The sequence below is a fragment of the Penicillium lagena genome (genome assembly GCF_028827675.1).
Source record: "Penicillium lagena strain IBT 129212 chromosome Unknown utg000001l_segment0_segment0, whole genome shotgun sequence".
NCBI classification, from domain to species: Eukaryota; Fungi; Ascomycota; class Eurotiomycetes; order Eurotiales; family Aspergillaceae; genus Penicillium; species Penicillium lagena.
In genome coordinates, this window is record NW_026623222.1 from 1,196,201 (window position 1) to 1,215,860 (window position 19,660).

At 54.1% G+C, this 19,660-nt stretch overlaps 9 protein-coding genes across 9 annotated transcripts; 5 read left to right on the plus strand and 4 right to left on the minus strand.

The window, feature by feature from the left end:
• Nucleotides 1–61: 61 nt before the first annotated feature.
• N7510_000531 (replication factor C subunit 2) lies at nt 62–1,428 on the plus strand (the record flags this gene model as incomplete). The annotated part of the gene is made up of 4 exons (XM_056972460.1): nt 62–183; nt 241–319; nt 393–1,208; nt 1,264–1,428. The coding sequence occupies 4 exons, from the start codon at nt 62–64 to the stop codon at nt 1,426–1,428; spliced, it is 1,182 nt and encodes a 393-aa protein (XP_056837577.1).
• Nucleotides 1,429–2,147: 719 nt separating this feature from the next.
• N7510_000532 (uncharacterized protein) lies at nt 2,148–3,349 on the plus strand (the record flags this gene model as incomplete). The annotated part of the gene is made up of 4 exons (XM_056972461.1): nt 2,148–2,259; nt 2,409–2,477; nt 2,534–2,625; nt 2,678–3,349. 4 exons carry the CDS (start codon nt 2,148–2,150, stop codon nt 3,347–3,349), a joined length of 945 nt encoding a protein of 314 aa, XP_056837578.1.
• A 74-nt stretch (nt 3,350–3,423) lies between these two features.
• Nucleotides 3,424–4,554, minus strand: N7510_000533 (uncharacterized protein; the record flags this gene model as incomplete). Its single annotated transcript, XM_056972462.1, has 1 exon — nt 3,424–4,554. The coding sequence occupies one exon, from the start codon at nt 4,552–4,554 to the stop codon at nt 3,424–3,426; it is 1,131 nt and encodes a 376-aa protein (XP_056837579.1).
• Nucleotides 4,555–4,860: 306 nt separating this feature from the next.
• Nucleotides 4,861–5,860, plus strand: N7510_000534 (ATP-dependent Clp protease proteolytic subunit; the record flags this gene model as incomplete). The annotated part of the gene is made up of 4 exons (XM_056972463.1): nt 4,861–5,034; nt 5,089–5,107; nt 5,172–5,197; nt 5,255–5,860. 4 exons carry the CDS (start codon nt 4,861–4,863, stop codon nt 5,858–5,860), a joined length of 825 nt encoding a protein of 274 aa, XP_056837580.1.
• A 165-nt stretch (nt 5,861–6,025) lies between these two features.
• Nucleotides 6,026–7,153, minus strand: N7510_000535 (DSC4 family protein; the record flags this gene model as incomplete). The annotated part of the gene is made up of 2 exons (XM_056972464.1): nt 6,026–6,860; nt 6,918–7,153. 2 exons carry the CDS (start codon nt 7,151–7,153, stop codon nt 6,026–6,028), a joined length of 1,071 nt encoding a protein of 356 aa, XP_056837581.1.
• A 217-nt stretch (nt 7,154–7,370) lies between these two features.
• On the minus strand, nt 7,371–9,141 carry N7510_000536 (M18 family aminopeptidase; the record flags this gene model as incomplete). Its single annotated transcript, XM_056972465.1, has 6 exons — nt 7,371–8,377; nt 8,432–8,524; nt 8,582–8,717; nt 8,766–8,867; nt 8,917–8,978; nt 9,030–9,141. The coding sequence occupies 6 exons, from the start codon at nt 9,139–9,141 to the stop codon at nt 7,371–7,373; spliced, it is 1,512 nt and encodes a 503-aa protein (XP_056837582.1).
• Nucleotides 9,142–10,072: 931 nt separating this feature from the next.
• On the plus strand, nt 10,073–12,031 carry N7510_000537 (WD40 repeat domain-containing protein; the record flags this gene model as incomplete). The annotated part of the gene is made up of 4 exons (XM_056972466.1): nt 10,073–10,389; nt 10,443–10,570; nt 10,627–11,213; nt 11,267–12,031. 4 exons carry the CDS (start codon nt 10,073–10,075, stop codon nt 12,029–12,031), a joined length of 1,797 nt encoding a protein of 598 aa, XP_056837583.1.
• Nucleotides 12,032–12,871: 840 nt separating this feature from the next.
• pdx1 (uncharacterized protein) lies at nt 12,872–13,852 on the minus strand (the record flags this gene model as incomplete). Its single annotated transcript, XM_056972467.1, has 2 exons — nt 12,872–13,671; nt 13,729–13,852. The coding sequence occupies 2 exons, from the start codon at nt 13,850–13,852 to the stop codon at nt 12,872–12,874; spliced, it is 924 nt and encodes a 307-aa protein (XP_056837584.1).
• Nucleotides 13,853–14,363: 511 nt separating this feature from the next.
• Nucleotides 14,364–19,565, plus strand: N7510_000539 (cohesin subunit SMC1; the record flags this gene model as incomplete). Its single annotated transcript, XM_056972468.1, has 5 exons — nt 14,364–15,181; nt 15,710–18,635; nt 18,692–18,999; nt 19,054–19,424; nt 19,480–19,565. Coding segments are annotated over 5 exons (4,509 nt in total), but the record flags the coding sequence as incomplete, so codon positions are not given.
• Between the last annotated feature and the right edge of the window lie 95 nt (nt 19,566–19,660).

A 19,660-nucleotide genomic window follows, 5' to 3' on the forward strand; every position in this document is an offset into this window, starting at 1 on the left:
TAGACGCGACGCGGGTTTCCCATTACACATTTCACTTCCTGACAGAAGACATCACCGCATCATGGCTGCCAATTTCTTCAACAACAAGGCCCGCGCGGCCGCTGCCGCCTCCAGCAGCTCCAAGCCCAAATCAGGCGAGGCCAAGGAAGAGATCAACCGGCTACAGCCCTGGGTCGAGAAATAGTGCGTCCTCCAGAGCTGCTTGCTACCACTATGACCAGAAACTGACACAGGCTCTAGCCGGCCCAAGACGCTAGACGATGTCGCAGCACAAGACCACACGACGAACGTCCTACGACGGACCCTCCAAGCTTCCAATGTATGCAGACACACCAATTGAACACCCAAGTGTGCCACCCAATGGCCTATGCTAACAAGAACCCCCAACAAAGCTCCCACACATGCTCTTCTACGGACCCCCAGGGACCGGAAAAACATCCACGATCCTCGCACTCGCCAAATCCCTCTTCGGGCCAGCCCTCTATCGCTCTCGAATCCTAGAACTCAACGCCTCCGACGAGCGCGGCATCGGGATTGTCCGCGACAAAGTCAAGAACTTCGCACGCACGCAGCTCTCTCAGCCCACAGGCCTCGACGCGGCCTATCGAGAGCAGTACCCCTGTCCGCCGTTCAAGATTATCATCCTCGACGAGGCGGATAGCATGACGCAGGATGCTCAGTCTGCGCTGCGGCGCACGATGGAGCAGTATAGTCGTATCACGCGCTTTTGTCTCGTCTGTAACTACGTGACCCGCATTATTGAGCCGCTTGCTAGTCGGTGCAGTAAGTTTCGGTTTAAGGCGCTGGATAACTCGGCGGCGGGAGTGAGGTTGGCGGATATTGCGCGGGCTGAGAACTTGGCATTGGAGGATGGGGTCGTCGATAGCCTTATTCGTTGTGGAGAGGGCGATTTGCGTCGTGCGATTACCTACCTGCAGAGTGCGGCGCGGTTGGTCGGTGCTACGAAACCTGCTGGTGGGGTGGATGGGGATGATGATGCCGAGATGACCGATGCTGGGAGTGCGGGTTCGGGACCCATTACGGTTCGGACCATTGAGGAGATCGCGGGCGTGATCCCGGAAGGGGTCCTGGACCGTCTGGTGCAGGCTATGCAGCCGACGCGCTCGGGGTCTGCGTACGAGGCTGTCTCGAAGGTGATTACGGACCTAGTGGCAGATGGGTGGAGTGCCACTCAGGTTGTTGGACAGGTTGGTTGTCTTACTGTTTATTGACAATGTGTGCTTGTTACTGACTCTAGTCTAGTTATACCGCCGGGTCGTCTTCAACGAGGCCGTGCCCGATATCCAGAAGAATAAGATCGTCATGGCCTTCTCTGAGATGGATAAGCGGCTGGTTGATGGCGCAGACGAGCACTTGTCTATTCTAGATCTGGCTCTGCGCATCGCCGGAATCCTGGGCAGCTCTTGAGTTAAGGCGCGATGGGCTATTCTTGTGGGTCGCTGAGTGAGTTCGACGCGAACGCATACTAGATGGGCGTTGGGACGGGATTGTCAACACCTGGGCGTTTACTGTCTGTGCTTCTGAGATTATTTGCTCATGAAAATTCCACTGATTTATGATACCCTACATCTTCCGGATCTTATTCCCTTTGTACTGGTTTCTTCTGAGAATTATGATGACCTGCTCGTGTTTTGGTCTGCCCTAAGAACTACAATGCTTCAATTTCTCTCGCGAGCACGATAATGTAACAATCACTATGGCGTGAGAGGTAACGCCTATATAATCCTGGTCGACCGCTATACGTATTAAGTAGACTATCGAAGGTGAAAGATGATTATATAAATTGAACGATGTTCAAAAGTTGTCATAGGGTCGTATCTGGGGCTTAATTCCTGAGGGAACGATAGATGTGATCAAATCCCGATATTATTCGAAGTGTTCTGGCGGTCTCAATCTTCTTCTAGTAAAGAGAACGATCTACTTCACAACAGACGTAGATGGGGCTCGTCTTCCTTGGGAAGACCATTCTGTTTCAAAATCAGGCACGGATTGGTGGCAATGCCCCACGCGGGGCGTTCGGGTGGTTCCAAATTGAACGTCGCCCGATTCTCGCTCTCTCTCTTCGCACTTCCTTGCGATCGATCAATTCCCTTCCTGCGCCGTGATATCGTCTCTGAACGGCAATAATGTCATACCCAGCGTCAACAACCACCCCGCTCTACCTGACCGGTAACCAGGCGGGACTGAAGGAGTTCCTAGACAAATTCGATGTTGGTGCCCGGAGTCCGGAATGGAAATGTTCAATTTGGCTAACATGGAGCGCCGATTAGGTCTTTCTCTTCGATTGTGACGGTCCGTATCCTCCTTGTCCTGCCCCTCGGCTTTCTCCCCGATGCCATCCACAAGCCCAGCACGACGGATCGCAACAGGTGCTGAGAGATAACTAGGCGTCCTCTGGTCCGGTGACCACTTATTTCCTGGAACAGTTGAGACACTCGAATTGCTCCGGAAGAAAGGTGCGCATGGCCCACTGTCACAATAGAGGGATCGGGGGAACTCACGGTCCGCCCAGGGAAGCAAGTGGTCTTCGTGACGAATAACAGCACCAAGTCTCGCGCCGACTACAAGAAGAAGCTAGAGGGTCTAGGAATCCCGAGCACAGTGGTAAGTGAGGCATGGTCAGCTGTGACCGAGTCCGAGTTAACGCAGACCCAAGGAAGAAATCTTCTCCTCCTCCTACAGCTCCTCGATATACATCTCGCGCATCCTGCAACTCCCCGCTGACAAGCGCAAAGTCTTCGTCATCGGCGAGAGCGGCATCGAGCAAGAACTGCGCTCGGAGAACGTCCCCTTCATCGGCGGCACGGACCCGGCATATCGGCGCGATGTGACGGCCGACGACTACAAGCAGATTGCCGCCGGTGACCCCTCTGTGATCGACCCGGAAGTCGGGGTCGTGCTCGTCGGGCTGGATTTCCACTTGAACTATATCAAGCTCGCGCTGGCGTACCACTACATCAAGCGCGGGGCGGTTTTCCTGGCAACAAATATCGATTCGACGCTGCCTAATTCGGGGACGCTGTTCCCCGGCGCGGGATCGATGAGCGCGCCGCTGATTATGATGCTGGGACAGGATCCTGTCGCATTGGGGAAACCGAGTCAGGCTATGATGGATGCGATTGAGGGCAAGTTTCAGTTTGATCGCAGTCGGGCATGCATGGTTGGGGACCGCGCGAATACTGATATCCGGTTTGGGCTGGAGGGCCAGCTGGGCGGGACGCTGGGCGTGCTGACGGGGGTTAGCTCCAAGGAAGATTTCGTATCAGGTCCCGTGAGGCCGCTGGCCTATCTGGATAAGCTGGCGGATCTGCTGGGCGCGGAGTCTTGAGGGCAGGACACGACCGGATATACATAAATGGTGGGAAGATATATAGACAGGTTGTTCATTAGACATATAAGCGGCTATGCTTCTGCGAGGCTGTCAGGCTCATCTTCGACTGCTAGAAACCGCTTGATTTTCCACAGAGACAGCAATGCCTGATTGGACACCTCGTCTCGGGGTCTGAAAAAGAGCGCCGCATGATGGAAATGGGGATGCGAGTCCCGGAGTGTCTGCAGCTCGGTTTCGGAGAGAAGCACCGATAGATCGAAGACAGGGACTCTAGACTGAGTCTGTGGGAGGGAGACAGAGCCCATAAAAGACTCCTGCGTTTCATTCTCCGCTCCCTGGGAAGAGCAAATCAGGACTGCGCCACATGCCATACGATGAACGGGCTCGAGTGGTCCCAACGCCTCCTGAAGCGCAATATTCGACAAATCCCGCAGTTCGAGAACTCTCCACACAGCTCCTGGTCCATCCAACCGTTTAAACTTGTTACAAGCCTTGTCGAGACTCTTGACCACTTCCCTCCTCATATGGTGCAGTGTAAACTCCGCCGCATCATCCCTCCAGGCCATGAGATTCTCCTCACGCGACGTGATCGGTCCCTGTGGATGCCTCCACCGGTAGGGCAAGATACGCGGAAGAACTAGTTTCTTGCCTCGGCCTACCTTCACCCATGGACCACCCAGGGCTTTCAGTAACGGCATGAAATCCAGGATGCGGAGAACCAGCTGGCGGGTTGAAGACGATGATGCTGGACGGGATTGGGGGTCATTGTCAAGCGAGTCCTTGAGCAATCCCACCGGCAGGAGGTATAACTGCTCTGTCTCGGGCTCTTTAACTAGACCCCATTCCCCCAGCAGGTCGCGCGGGAGTCTTGCGCCCGTTATGGAGCATAGGCGTGGCGGGGAGGCTAGGGCGAGGGCCCAGGGGTTCTTGTTGAGTTCATCAAAGGCCTGCTTGTAGTATTCTCGGTCTGGGCGTAGTTTGGAGGGGCGCTGAGATTTGTTGAGGGGGTGTGTGAGGAGAGGAGATTGGGGGAGTCGCTTAGAGGGAGGGAGCGAATCGGTGGAATCGTTTCGCCGCGCGGTCGAGGTTGAGATGCAGCGAGAGGAGTGGTGAGTTCGTATATGATGTCTATGCGGCGCGGCCAGTTGCTGGAATAGGCGCAGGCGCCATGTCGCGAAGGATAGTTGGTTGGCGCACTCCATGGTGGAAAGAAAAGAAGAAGAAGTTGACTTGTGTTTAAGGAAGTTGAGCTCGCGCCAATCAGAGGCCGGGATTTGCGGAGAAGCAGTGGACCGCAGAACACAGGCAAGACAGAAAGGAAAAGGTATAGAAAATGTAGTTCCATGAATGACCAGACCAGTTCTTACAAATTGAGACAAAGTAGCAGCGTTGCAGAGTGTAGAAGAGTGGCAGGTCGGAGCTCCCGTATCAGCGCCGATCGACCCATTTATCGCACCGCTTCTCCGACTCTCCAACTCCAACTACAGACTCTCCTTCTCCCCCCAACCATGACCATGCGGCCAGGCTCCCTCTCTGGCCTCAGTCGCCTTATCCGTCCTACTTCCATATCCACACTTCGTCCAGCTGCGACGCTGCCGCGATGTCTCTCAACTAGCACGCCCTCGCTAGCTGGGGCACCACCAAAAGTTTGGGCACCGACGCCCTTTGTAACGGAGACAGTGGTGAGTCTAAGTCTACATTACATTTGATGGGGCTATACTAATCGTTCTGCGTAGGCCGGTGGCTGGCAGACCTGTACGTTTGTTTGCTACTATCCCAAGCAGCTCGATTGGCGCGCGAAGCTAACCTACCGATGAAGCCGATATCTTCTCCCGATTACTCAAGGTATGCACACTAGTATACCATACAGCCAAACGGTTCAGCTCTCTGACTATCATTTAGGAACGTATCATCTACCTGGAGGGCGAGGTAGACGGGGCCGTCTCCGCCTCCATCGTCGCGCAGCTCCTCTTCCTCGAAGCCGATAACCCCGAGAAACCCATCCACATGTACATCAACTCGCCCGGCGGCTCCGTGACAGCCGGTATATCTCCCTTCCTCCCCTCCTGTTTCTACATCAAGTTAATACCATATCCCACCCCAGGCCTCGCAATCTACGACACCATGACCTACATTGCCTCCCCAGTCTCAACTATCTGCGTCGGCCAAGCCGCCTCCATGGGCTCGCTCCTCTTATGCGGCGGCCACCCGGGCAAGCGGTACTGCCTCCCGCACTCCACGATCATGGTGCACCAGCCCTCGGGCGGTTACATGGGGCAAGCGACGGATATCGCCATCCACGCGAAGGAGATCCTGCGCGTGCGCAAGCAGCTGAATCAGATATACAAGACACATCTCAATGGCAACAAGGAGCTGTCCCTCGATGATATTGAGAAACTGATGGAGAGAGATTATTTCATGGGTGCCCAGGAGGCGCTGGAATTGGGCGTTGTGGATGAGATTCTGGATCGGAGGGCTGTTAAAGGTGGGGAGAACGGTGGAAAGTAAGTCGAATATTGAAGAGCCACTACAAAGTATTTGACTACACTACCTCCCTCTGGATCATTCCACGGTGACTCTGGGTATGGAGGAACTACTGGGAATTTGAGTTATTATTAACAGGTTTCATACATTGAGAACCTAGAGTACAAGAATCCCAAAAGCCATTCATGATTATTCCCGATCAACCCTAACAATCCGCCCATCAGTCCCAACCTGGAGACCGAATCGCTGGCGAAGAAACGTCGCTGTTTCAGGCGATGGCACGTAACCCGTTGGCCGCCTGGGCGTGGTCGAGTACTGCCATTGATCGCGCAGGATATCCCACAGCCCCATGTCCAGGATCACTGCCTGGCCCGAGGCAAACTGGTCGAGTGGGTGGGTGTTGCGTCCGCTGGGCGGAGATTCATTTTCGCCGGGATCTGCTAGGAGGGTTGTTCGTTCTTCATCGATGTCGTCTTCGTCGATGTTGGCCACAGGAGTTGTTGTATCTGCTTCCTCTCCTGTGTTGTCCGTTTCTCGGAGTATACCCCGTTCCTCTGCGTCGTGGTCCTGTTGCGGGGACGGTGTGTTCGCGTCGGTATTTGGATTTGTATTTTCGTTCGTTGCTGTATTGGTTGCGTTGGCGTTGGCGGTAGTGTTAGAGGTAGTAGTGGTGTTGGTGTTGGTGGTTTCAGTCGGCCCGACCATCTTAACCCGCTCAACAATCAAACCCAGCATGACAAAATCGAGCAGAAAGATCAAGACATCCAACAAAAGAAGTCGAAAAATAGGAACTGGGGCCGCCTGCCCGATGAAATCGATGAAGAGGCCTCCATGGAGATAGCCACGGGTGTCTTCGCCGGCCTCGGGGCGAATGAAGAAAGCATGGAAGATCATACAGAAAAGGTTGCTGGCAATTATCGCGCCGATATAGGGCTGGTTGCGCGTGGGATCGAAAGGGGATGCTTTGGGGGTGAAGAAGATGAGCTCGACGACGGCGCGGACGGCGAAGAGGATGACGGAGCAGCTGTACGGCCGTTAGGTAACTAACAGAGGAGATCAATTGGAAGAATGGGCTGCTCACTCCATGTAGTATAGCGCCGACAGTTCACAGTAGATCAGCACATCAAGATCGCGCAGCAGGCGGTCGATGAAAGCGACTTTCGCCGTGGTCTGCGCCTTTCTGACGCGGCGGTTGTACTGCTGGCCGCCGCTCGCTGCTGGCTGCTGAGCCGACTGCGAGGCGTCCGGGCCATAGGAAATGCCGGACACGTCAGCGATGTATTCCGCATCTCGAAAGGCAACATCCGGTTCTGTCATAGAGGGTCATGGGGAGTTGGCGATCCGGCCGGGGAAGGAGAGGTGATGGTGGACCGTCATGAATGGGGTCGAGTTAATTGGGGGGAGGGCGGAGTTATCTCGGGCCGACTAACTACAGCATCTATAGTACGGAGTGAAGTAACCATCTACAAGCCAAGATAAATAAATACTAATAAAATGATTGCGTATCATGCTGTTCATGTCATGCTGCGTGAATTTAATCCACGAAAATCGTCGTGGACAGCTCCGAGTAGTGCTTGAAGAAGCCCGTGAACAGCCGGATCGCATGCCCGACATCGTAAGTGCCGCCCGTCTCGCGAATGCTGTGCATGCTCAGCTGCGGGTTGCCCAGATCCAGGGTCCGAGAACCCAGGGCCGCAGACAGCATCGGGCCAATGGTGCTGCCGCAGCTCGAATCATTGCGAACAACGAACAGCTGCAGCGGCAGGGGCTCGCCACTCTCCTCCGTCGTCTTGCGGGCCACTTCCTGCAGCAGCACAATCCCGGGGGCGTTAGTCGCATAGCGCGCGTTGGCATTGATCTTGATCACGGGCCCCTTGTTCATCTCCGGCTTGTGATCCGACTCGTACTTGACTGCGTAGTTGGGATTGACCGAGTGGGACATGTCGGCGGACACCAGGAACGAGGTCGACAGGGTTTGCTCGTAGGCAGTCGAGAGGTCCTCGCCCTTGGACGCAGTTGACGGCAGCACTGACAGTCGCCGAATGATGGCCGGAAGAATGTTCGAGTCGGCGCCCTGGGCGGTGCGGCTGCCAATCTCCTCGTGGTCAAACAGCGCAATCAGACGGATGGCAGACTCGTTGTCCAGTGCCGCCTTGTCCGCGACGGAGTCGATGAGTCCCACCGTCGCACAGAAGGTGCAGTTCAGGTTGTCCAGACGGGGAGAAAAGATGAATTCCTCCAACAGGCCACCGAGGCACGCCTTGTGCGTGTCGAAGAGGATCATCTCAAAATCCAGAATATCCTCCGGCTGGACTCCGGCCTCGGCGGCGATCAGCTCCACAAAGTACGGGTGGTGGCGCTGCGTCATGGATTTCAAGGGGGTAAATTCACCCTCCTTCTCGGTCTCATCGGCCTCCGGTTTGCCAGTCCGGTTGAGTTCAGCGGCCACCAGGCCCGCAATGGGGAACAACTGGGTCTCCTTGTTGAATGTAAAAGTCTCTTGACGGTCCAGATGAATTGCCAGCGTTGGAATGCGAAGAACTGCGACATTAGGTCATGATCATCCTTCAAAAACAACAAAGCATGTTCACATACTGGGCCGATCAACCTTGACCAATTTTTGCACGATCGAGCCGTCCTTGGCCCGTGTCATCACTCGGCCCGCGACACCGAGATCGCGATCAAACCCTAAAAATGTTAATCATGATCAAGACCACTTCAAGGCAATTAATTGGATTGGCTTACAGGTGTGCCAGATGCCTCCACCGTAGGTTTCAACCCCGACCTGCACAAAGCCCTCACCCCGCTTGTTGCTCACGGGCTTGACCCGCAGCACGGGGGAGTCGGTGTGGGCACCGATCATGGAGATGGAATTCCCCGGCTAGACCGTGGTCAGCGACTTGATGTAGAGTTGCAGGTGTCTTCATACCTTCCATTGTTGGCCGATGGCAAACGCAATCAGGGTGGTGGTATTCCGAGTCAGGTAATACTTGCCGCCGGGCTGGCAGGTGGAGGCCCATGATTCTTTTTCCTAGACCAACTATAAGCTTAATGAGCATATCCTGGCCACCATCGCATACCTTGATCTCCTGGAAACCGGCCGTGGCGAGGAGCTCTTTGGCGGACTGGACCGCATGAAAAGCTGAAACGAGGTCAGCTGTCTCTCATTACGACGAGGTGGGGGAAGACACACGGGTGGGAGAGGCATTGACAAAGGACAAGAAGTCCTTGGCAGGCTGCTTAGAAGGCATGGTGGCGTACGAGCGGTGCAGGTGGGAGACAGCAAAGGGCCAGCGGATGCGCATTGAAGAAAGAAGAAGTGGTGGGCGGTGACTGCGGAGTCGCCGCTTAGTCCTTTACTTGTCGGTTATCACGGAGGTGTTAGGTAGTTCGGAGGAATTAATTCGTCACGCCCTAACTGAATTGGTCATAGTTGATTAGTGGTGGTGATTATTACTGCAGAAACCAAATCATCATAATCATCGGAACTGATTGGTGTCGGTCGTTCTGGCCCAAGCTTCTGCGCGTCGGGGCGCGTGGGGACGACGGGCTGGTCGCGTCTGGGCGACCGATGAGACAGATCCGACCCCCACGGATCGAACTAGTCGACAGAGATGTTGTATACATCCAGATGAGTGGACCAGACCCTCCGAAACAGCTACGCGTGTTATTGTGTCTTTGTTTACCATTCGTGTTCCCACTGCGCCGGACTATGTGAAATGTGAAACCACAAAGCCACCGTTGCGATGTGAACCACGCTGCCCACGCGGTGCTCATGCTCGGCAGGGTCTCTGTAAGATCTAGATAGACGAACGACAAACTCCTGCGCGGGATGATTCTGGGTTGTCCAAGTGAGGACTGCTAGATCGGGTTAGCGTGACGCGTGACCGGGAGAGCGCCCTTCGATCCCCGTCACCGGACAAGAACAAAGACGAGCAACATCAATCATCACCATCACGGCTTGTCTCCCATTCTGTTTCTTGCTCTTACTATTATCTCTGAACATACTCTGCTCCACTGTGTCCTACACGCTGACTCTGCCACTGTATCCCCCTTCCCTGCAACCGCTGTGGCTGGGACTCGCCGACCCCCTCGTCTCCTAGACATAAACACCAGCGCGCTTCAAATACACCATCTTCCCGAGCCCCATTCAACCTTGCACATGCACCCTGTGGCATCCACTTGATCAGACGATCAGCTTTTCTGGGCTCCGGGAGACCTTCAGCCATCGTTGCCATGGCCGACCGATCTCAGGCCAGGGAGGTAAAGTCGGATGGCAGCGGTACAGCAGCCAAGTTGAATGAGCGCGCACAACCCGCGAACATCGCATCACCTCCAGGCTCCAAGACACCACCAACCATGCCATCCAAGCGAACTATCCTGTTCCCAGCCAACCAGCCCAATCAACAACAAAGACCGCTCGAAGGGTCGGAACCGGTGGATGCGGGTGCCCTGTCCCGGGCACTAAAGGATTATGATGAGGCAGGGCGTCGTCGGGAGCGAACTCCAGGCACGAGCCCTTGCCGCAAGAGGCAACGGGTGTATGGAGATCGGTGTGTTGTGGTTTCGTCTGAATCGCAAGGGTCAGAGACTAACAGAACACTAGATTCATTCCCAACCGCGATGGACAAGACTTGCAGGCAACCTTCAGCCTGTTGCATGAGGATGGCTGCCCGTCAACCCCCTCCAAAACAAAGAGACGGACCCCCCACTCGGAGCTCCATTTCCAAAAGAGTTGGTGTCGCTCCGTTGTGTCCACTGATCTTCTGGTTGACTGACCCCATTGACAGCGGAGGAAGCAAATCGGACCTTTTCTCGAGTTTTGCGCAGCGAACTATTTGGCAATACTGTGCCACAGCCGGACCTGAACTCGACTTCACCCGATCCGCTCCTCGGCTTCAGCAATGGCATCAATGACAAGACCCGATCTCACACCCCTCCCTCTCATGTGGTTGCCAACGTTCCCCCTGCAAGCATCACTCCATCTACTCCACACAAGAATCTCTTCAACTACGGCCCGACCCGGTCTGGCTCCGGCCACCCGACTCCCTCCAAGACCCCTCGCAGCCACCATGGACCAAATCTGAACGTCCGATCGGAGCTGTACAGCCTCTCACCCATTCGCTACGACAGCCAACGGATCCTCGAAACACCGCGCAAACAGCCACGCTACGTGAACAAGGTACCCTACAAGGTCCTGGATGCGCCCGACCTGCAGGATGATTTCTATCTCAACTTGGTCGACTGGGGAAGCAGCAATGTTCTGGGTGTGGGGTTGGCCAATTCGGTGTACATGTGGAATTCCCAGTCAGGCCGGGTGACGAAGCTGTGCGAGCTCAAAGACGACACGGTCACTAGTGTCAGCTGGATTCAGAGGGTAAGCAAAATCGCTCTCGGGTGAACGGCACCAGTAACTAACGTTCATTCTAGGGTACACATCTCGCAATTGGTACAGGCAAAGGTCTCGTGCAGATTTGGGATGCGGAGCATTGTCGTCGACTTCGGACGATGATTGGCCATACGAATCGGGTTGGGGCACTGGCGTGGAACGACCATATCCTCACATCTGGGTCTCGCGATCGTCTTATCTATCACCGAGATGTCCGGTCCCCTGATCAGTACGTTCGTCGACTCTCTGGCCATAAGCAAGAAGTCTGCGGATTGAAGTGGAACACGGAAGATGGTCAATTGGCATCCGGTGGCAACGACAACAAGTTGATGGTGTGGGACAAGCTGAACGAGACCCCCCTCTATCGCTTTTCCGACCACAGCGCCGCAGTCAAGGCCATCGCGTGGTCCCCGCACCAGCACCACCTGCTTGCCTCGGGTGGTGGCACGGCCGATCGCACGATTAAATTCTGGAACACGTCGACGGGTTCGATGATCAAAGAAGTTGACACCGGCAGCCAGGTGTGCAATCTCTCTTGGTCCAAGAACTCGGACGAGATCATCAGCACGCATGGCTACAGTCAGAACCAAATTGTCATCTGGAAGTACCCGCGCATGGAGCAGATTGTGTCTCTGACCGGCCACACCTTCCGTGTCCTGTACCTCGCCATGAGCCCGGACGGCCAGACGGTTGTGACGGGCGCTGGTGATGAAACCCTGCGTTTCTGGAAAATCTTCGACAAGAGGGCTACTCGAGACACTCGTCGTGAGGGCAGCAAGCTTGTTGAATGGGGCACCATTCGGTAGGTGGCCTGTCCTATCCACCTGCATTGATATGGAGTTTCGGTCTTCGATTTTGCGTTTGTTTTCGTTTTTTTTTTTTTTTCACATTTTATGCGTCAGCATCAATTGCATCCGGGCTCAATGGGTGAGAGCATTTTGTTTTGTCGGTGGGATTCAGCGCTCGTTCGGACGAGAGGTTTTGTTCATGGGGCTTTTTATCTTCGATCTGCCTTGGTTCCGGGCAGCCTCATCAATTTTTGCACAGTTCAAGCAGTGGCGCCTATGGTGTTTCGCGGATCTGGTTGCCGACGCGCGGCATTGCCCAGCGGGGATTGTTGATTCATCTCTTGCCGGTGGACTTATTCTTGTATGACTTTAAATCCTTACTCTGATTAGTTACGATGATATGATGACTTGAAGTTTTTGACATTCTGTATTCTTGCTCTTCCATCTGGCTTTAGGAATCTGCAACATTAGCATGGTATCAAGTCTGTGCGGTTTTAGCGTGCGGGATTGCAATTGACCAAAGCATCGGCCATTAGAAATGTAGTCTGTCGTTTGAGTTCTCTGGTCGTTGAGGAATTGACTTTGTCAAGCCCTAAAGTCAAAATATATATCAATTCCCACAAGTTTTGGCAAGGTACAGAGATAGATTATAGACATGGTCTATATATTCTGAACAAAGCTCCAATTAAGCCAGCCGAGTAAATTGCCATGAATTTGTACAGGCTGGGAATTAAATCAAGAACAGTCAGGCCGCTATCCGATTATCTATGCTACACTAAATACATTTCGACAAACCCCCAGAATCAGAGACGAACATGACATAAGAGAACAAAGGGAAAGAGAGGGGGGTGATTGATTTCATAGAACCAGTCGTGCAGGCTCGACCTGCAACAGAGTCTGAATTCGCTCCAGGAAAACCTTGGCGCGCAGCTCCTCCGTAGCGGGGACGGTCAGACTGAACACATTAATTGCGGAGCCGGATGGAGCGTCCACAAATGACGGGGTGGTCTGAGTTGGCTTCTTGCCGCTCAGGAAGTCAATGATATCCTCTTGTGCCGGTGCTGGCTGGCGCACGGTCTCGGGTACCTCGACGGCGTTCAAGTCAGGGATGTACTCACCGCGTGATGTGTGAATTGGCTCTGCGCCGAGGATCTCATCGAACAGCTCATCGGCCGAGGGCTTCTCGCTCGACGAGCGCGGGAGGTCATCGTTCGCCAGGTCCGTCGCGATGGCCAGGAACCGGGAAAGCGGGACCGTCACCCCCAAGTTCTCCTGGATCTTCTTCTGAGCGGACAGCACGGCAGTCAATGAAACCGACAGCGCGACTGAAGCCATGGGCGGCGGCTTGGCGAGAATCTCCTCTTCTTTCTTCTCCGCTGTCGGGGCCGGGGTCGGGGCCGGAGCGGCGATTTTGATGTTGCTCAAGTCCAGGTGCGTGAGCTTCGCGAGGTTCGCGGCTTGCGTCGAGGGGTAGTCATTGGCGATCTGGCCGAGATAGGCGAGGACGTCGCCCTTCAGGAGCCGGCCCTTGGGCCCGGAGGCGGGGATCTTGGATACTTCGGAGTCAGGAATGCCCTTCTGGTGCAGAAGTTGTGTGACGGAGGGGTAGAGAGGATAGGCGGGGTTTTGGAATTGAGGGGCGGAGGAAGATGCGAGGCCTGGAATTAATCGAGATTAGTCTACGCTCGAGTTTCACGGTCCTGTAAGCCATTCACGGAGTAGCTCCGGTGTAGGCGGATTCAATGGGGAGAAGAGTAACTCACGTCTAGAGACATAGGAAATCATCGGCTGCCGGCGGATAAGCATTGTCGGGACTTGGCCGGTGATTCTGGCGGCCATCTTGTGTCTGGTTCTGTGGTCTCTTTTAACTTGTTGGGAGAGGGCAAGGCTGGATGCGGAAGCCGCCGACGGGGCACAGCTATCGCAAACCCTGGGTGAATTGGACAGAGACGAACAGATTCGACCAGAAGCCGACCGGCCGCAGGAACAGGGAAGATCAAATGCGAATAATGGCCGAGTGATTAGAGAGGACGAGGAAGCGTGAAGAAAGACAAGAAGAAAGAAGGCGTTGGGAGCTTTCACCGGCGGCCGGGACGGGAACATTTTTCTGCCGCCGACGGGCTTCTGGACTTTTTGTTGCCCTTTCCGAGGGGAACAACAGTCGCCCAGTCTTGGTGAGGATTCCTCTATTTCGAGCCAATTGGCTTCTATATTTGATAGATTTACTAATTGCAATCCTAATGGCAGAACCACTGCGATGTCGGGCAGATCATCAGCCTGGCGAATACTGTGGCTCCATTCAGGCCCTGCCCTGCGACCCAACATCCACACGCAACAACTCTCAATAGCTAGGCATTTCGCATCAAGTGCCGCTCGATGCAAGGCAGCCAAGCCTCCAAAGCGCTCTGCGCGCTCTTCGACGAGTCCTTCTGCGCGACCCCCGGCGCGGTCCCCGGCGAAGCCAGCACAGGATGACTATACGATGGCAGGAGCGCGAACCTCACACTTTGGCAGATTGGCGGCCAGGGTTGCAAAGGAAGGGGAGGTGATATTATCCAAGGCACCATCTCAGCGCGTTTACCTCATGATCTCCTACAGCCTCACGGCGACTTGTTTCGCTTGTGCAGCCGTCTACTCACCCCTAGTGCTTGGCAACACTCCCGACCCTTTGCCGATATGGATCAAAGTCCTCTACGGGGGCGTTTGTGTAACCATGAGCGCTCTGGGCACCAAGTTCTTGCTCCCTACCGGCAGGCTCATCCAGAATACTACCGCGGTCATGGCTAACAACGGGACACACGTGCGCTTCGCCGTGCGGCGCATGGTGCCCTTTTTGAAACCTCGCCAGCTGGAGGCTCTACCGCAGCAGATTACAATTGAGCGCAAATTGGTCGTCTCGCCGGAGTCATGGGAGCGCTTGCAGAGAGGGCAGGCTGGACGGGATGGCACGCAACCACCACCAAACTTCTTTAAGGCGCCAATCCAACGTCTGAGCATGATGTCTTTCAAGTTTTCTCAGAATGTGCGACAGGTCTTCACCAACGAGGATCTAATTCTGTTGAATGTGGAAGGTCAAGGCCGCAATAAGAAGCTTCTTCTGGATTCCAATGGGTTCGTGTCGAAGGACTTTCTGAGCATTGGTGAGCTCGTTCAGACACAACGACAGAAGTGAGCTGGTCTGAGATCTCTGCCCACTCTCCAATGTGTTCTGAGAATAGCCATCACCGTGTATATACTATACTGTAACTTTTAACTATCTCGTTTACCCTTCTCACCCGTCCGTATAGATCGCAGACCACGTGATCCGGCGCGTCAAAGACACGCGGGTCGCGCCCCTCCCCAACATCTTCTCCGAACACCACCATTTCCCAGCCGTAGCAGGGATTCGGCCTGTCTGCAACCACGATGGGGAAACTCATTCGCCTGGAGCTTTTCAGTATGGACCTCCCTTTACAAGCGCACCACACAAGAGTTGGTTGCTGACTCCGCTCCCAGATTTCAAGTCTTACAAGGGACACCATGTGCTTCTCTTTGGAGATGCGTATTTCACATCCATTATCGGGCCTAATGGCTCTGGCAAATCGAATTCGTTCGTGACTCTCCCGGATTCCTTTCCTGATCCCTCCATCCCCGTGGATTCGCGCCCGCTTGGCGGTCCCATGTCTTTTAGTGCATGTGCTAACGCGTCCCAACCAGGATGGATGCCATCTCCTTCGTTTTAGGAATTAAATCGTCGCATCTTCGATCCACCAATCTTCGCGATCTCGTCTACCGTGGCCGAGTCTTGCGCGAGAATCCCGCCGAAGGAGCAGAGGCCGATAACGAGAATGCATCACAGGACCCAAGCGGCGCGAATGACCCCAAGACTGCCTGGGTGATGGCGGTGTATGAGGATGATGCGGGCGAGGAGCAGCAATGGCGTCGATCCATCACCAGCCAAGGTGTCAGCGAGTACCGCATCAATAGCCGCACCGTGACTGCCCAGCAATACAACGAGGCCCTGGAGGCGGAGAACATCTTGATCAGAGCGCGCAACTTCCTGGTTTTCCAGGGTGATGTCGAGGCGATTGCGTCGCAGTCACCCCGCGACCTCACCCGGTTGATCGAGCAGATCTCGGGCAGCTTGGAATACAAGGCTGACTACGAAAAGCTAAAGGCCGAGGCCGAGGAAGCTGCTGAACAACAGACGGTGCAGCTGAATCGTCGACGAGGAATCAACTCAGAGGTCAAGCAGTATCAGGAGCAGAAGCGGGAAGCCGAGAGCTACGCTCGCAAGGCCGACGAACGCGACCAGGCCATTATTACCCACATTCTGTGGAAGCTTTTCCACTTCCAGCGACTGATCGATGCATCCAGCGCGGACATTCAGAAATACCAGGACGAGTTGAAGGAGTACCGCCGCGGCGTTGAGAAGTACGAACAGAACGTCGAGGATGCCAAAAAGGATCATGCTCGGGTAGGCAGAGATGTTGGGAAGGCGGAGAAGAATATCACAAGGAAAGAGAAGGAAATTGAGGAGCTCAACAACTCCCTGGTGCCAGTGGATGAGAAGATCGACATCACCCAGAAAAAGGTTGAGCGATATGCCTCGAAGATTGCCGAGATTGGTAAAGAACGGTCGGCCCAGTCTGGTAATGCTAAACAATTGGAGAAGGACTTGAAGCTCGTCGAGAAAGCTCAAGGTCAATGGGAAGCCGAATGGCAGAAGGCCATGAGCAAGAAAGGTGGCCAACTGAGTGAAGCCGATCAACAGGAATACCACAAACTCAAGGAAGAAGTCAGCAAAAGCTCCTCCGCGGACCAGCTGAATCTCGACAACCTCCGACGGCAGCGGAAGACGGAAGCCGAAGCAGTCAACAGCTTGAAGGGCAAATTCGAGACTACCGAGTGGCAACTCAACAATGTCCAGTCCGACATGCAGAACATGGAAAAGCGCAAGTCAACTCTTGACGATACTGTCAAATCTACCTCGAAAGATATCGATCGCAAGAAGACAGAGCTGAATTCCCTGACGTCTGAACGCCTCCGTGTCTCGCAGATGAGGACCGAATTGGAAGAGAAGCTCCAGGTCGTGCTGAGGAAGCTGCTTGAAGCCGACGATGGGAAGAAGCAGACCGAGCGAGAGCTACGGGCCAAGGAACTGATTTCGACTTTGAAACGTATCTTCCCCGGAGTCAAAGGTCGTGTCAGCGACCTCTGCCGGCCAAAGCAGAAGAAATACTCGGAAGCGGTCAGCACTGTCTTGGGACGACACTTTGATGCCATAGTTGTCGATAACGAGAAGACCGCCAAAGAGTGCATTCAGCACCTTCGTGATCAGCGAGCGGGCCAGGCAACATTTATCCCACTCGAAACCATTCAGGTCAAGACTTTCAACTCGAACCTGAAAGGCATGCACCGGGGAATGCGCCCTGCGATCGAGACTGTCGACTACGATGACTCCGTTTCCCGAGCCATTAGCTACGCCTGCGGAAACTCTATTGTTTGCGATGACTTGCAGACGGCCAAATATCTGTGCTACGAGCGAAACGTTGACGCGAAGGCAGTCACCCTGGATGGTACTGTGATCCACAAGGGTGGTCTGATGACTGGTGGTCGTGGTCCCCAGCAGAACTCCAAGCGCTGGGAAGACTCCGAGGTGGAGAACCTGCATAAGTTGAAGGACAAGTTGATGAGCGATCTTGCCAATCTCCCCAAGAGCCACCATCGGGGCTCCGAAGAGGAGATGCTTCAGGGTGACCTTATTGGCTTGGAACAGCGACTCACCTATTCACGGGAGGAGTTGAAGGCTCTCACAAGGAACCTTGAGAGCAAGCGCAGTGAGATGGACTTTGTCAAGCGTCAGCTGGAGGACCTGCGACCAAAGTACAGCGAAAGGAAGGAGACTTTGGACGAATTGGACGAGACCATCGAGACGTCTCAGGCCGCCGTCAGCACTGTTGAAGATGAGATCTATCGCAAGTTCTGTAAACGTCTGGGATATGACAATATCCGAGAGTACGAGGCCCACCAGGGCACCTTGCAGGAAGAAGCTGCGCAGAAGAAGCTCGAATTTACAACCCAGAAGAGCCGGATTGAGAATCAACTCAGCTTCGAGAAGCAGCGAATTCAAGCAACCGATGATCGGATCAATGGTCTGAAAGCGCAATATGAGCGTGACATGAGCTTGATCGAGGAGCTCAAATCCCAGCAGGATGCAATCCGCAATCAGCTGGACGAGTTCGCTGCCGAACTTGAAATTCTTAAGGAGAATCTTGAGAAGCAGAAGGAAATCTACGCACAGTCGGCAGAGAACTTGACTCAGCAGCGGAGAGAACTCCAGAAGCGTAGCAGGAACGTCGAATCCGCTTTGAAGAACGTGAATGCGCTGGAAGCCGAGATTCAACGGAATTCATCCAGTCGCTATGCTCTCCTACGACGCTGCAAGCTTGAAGATATTGACATCCCGTTGGCCAGGGATTCCAATTCTCTTGACCAACTTCCTATCGACGATCTGGTGAAAGCTGCAGATCCTGATGCCATGGACGTTGATGATGCGGATGAGTTAGATGGTGAAACTCCTATGGTCCAAGACTATGGAATTGAGGTCGACTTTGACTCTCTGGGAGATTCTCTCAAAGCGGTATGCACACATAATGACGAATCTTGTAGTTTATGTACTGACTGACCATGGAATAGGAGTCGGATGACAAGCTTGAAGAGGAGCTGCTTGAGAAGGTCCGCACTTTGAACAGCGAACTCGACAAGATGGCACCGAATGCTCGTGCCATGGAGCGGCTGGAGAGCGTTGAGAACAAACTTCGCAGCACCGAGAAGGAATTTGAGGATGCGCGGAAGCATTCTCGGAAGGCCAAAGAAGACTTTGAGGGCGTGATGAAAAAGCGTTCCGACCTTTTCAATAAGGCCTTTTCGCACATTTCGGAGCAGATCGGTCCAATCTACCGCGAGCTGACGCGAAGCGCAAACTATCCTCTGGGTGGACAAGCGTGAGTAATTCTCTTTGTCCGATCAAAAGGATACATTTCTGACAACATTTGCAGGTACCTGGATATCGAGGACTCGGACGAGCCCTACCTGGACGGCATCAAGTACCATGCCATGCCCCCCCTCAAGCGTTTCCGGGATATGGAGCACTTGTCCGGTGGCGAAAAGACCATGGCTGCGCTTGCTTTGCTATTTGCCATCCACTCGTACCAGCCATCGCCATTCTTCGTACTGGACGAGGTTGACGCCGCCCTCGACAACACGAACGTCGCCCGGATTGCCAACTACATTCATGATCACGCTGCCCCCGGCATGCAGTTCATCGTGATCAGTCTCAAGACTGGACTTTTCCAAAATAGTGAAGCTCTGGTCGGTATATTCAGAGATCAAGCGGAGAATAGCAGCAAATCCCTGACACTTGATGTAAGTTTATCTGTGTTGCCATTTTTGCAAAGCCTGGCTCTGACAACTATTTCCCACAGCTTCGGAAGTACACTTGAATCCCCTGGGCTGGAATTTTTATGCGGGTGTTACGATGAATCTTTGTTTTTCCCCTTTGTCTTTGTAGATTACTTCTTGCGGCTGGACACTACTTCTTCGTGCTATTTTTACGGGAGGAGCGTGGAATAACACGGTTATCGACATAGTTTGATCTATTTAAGA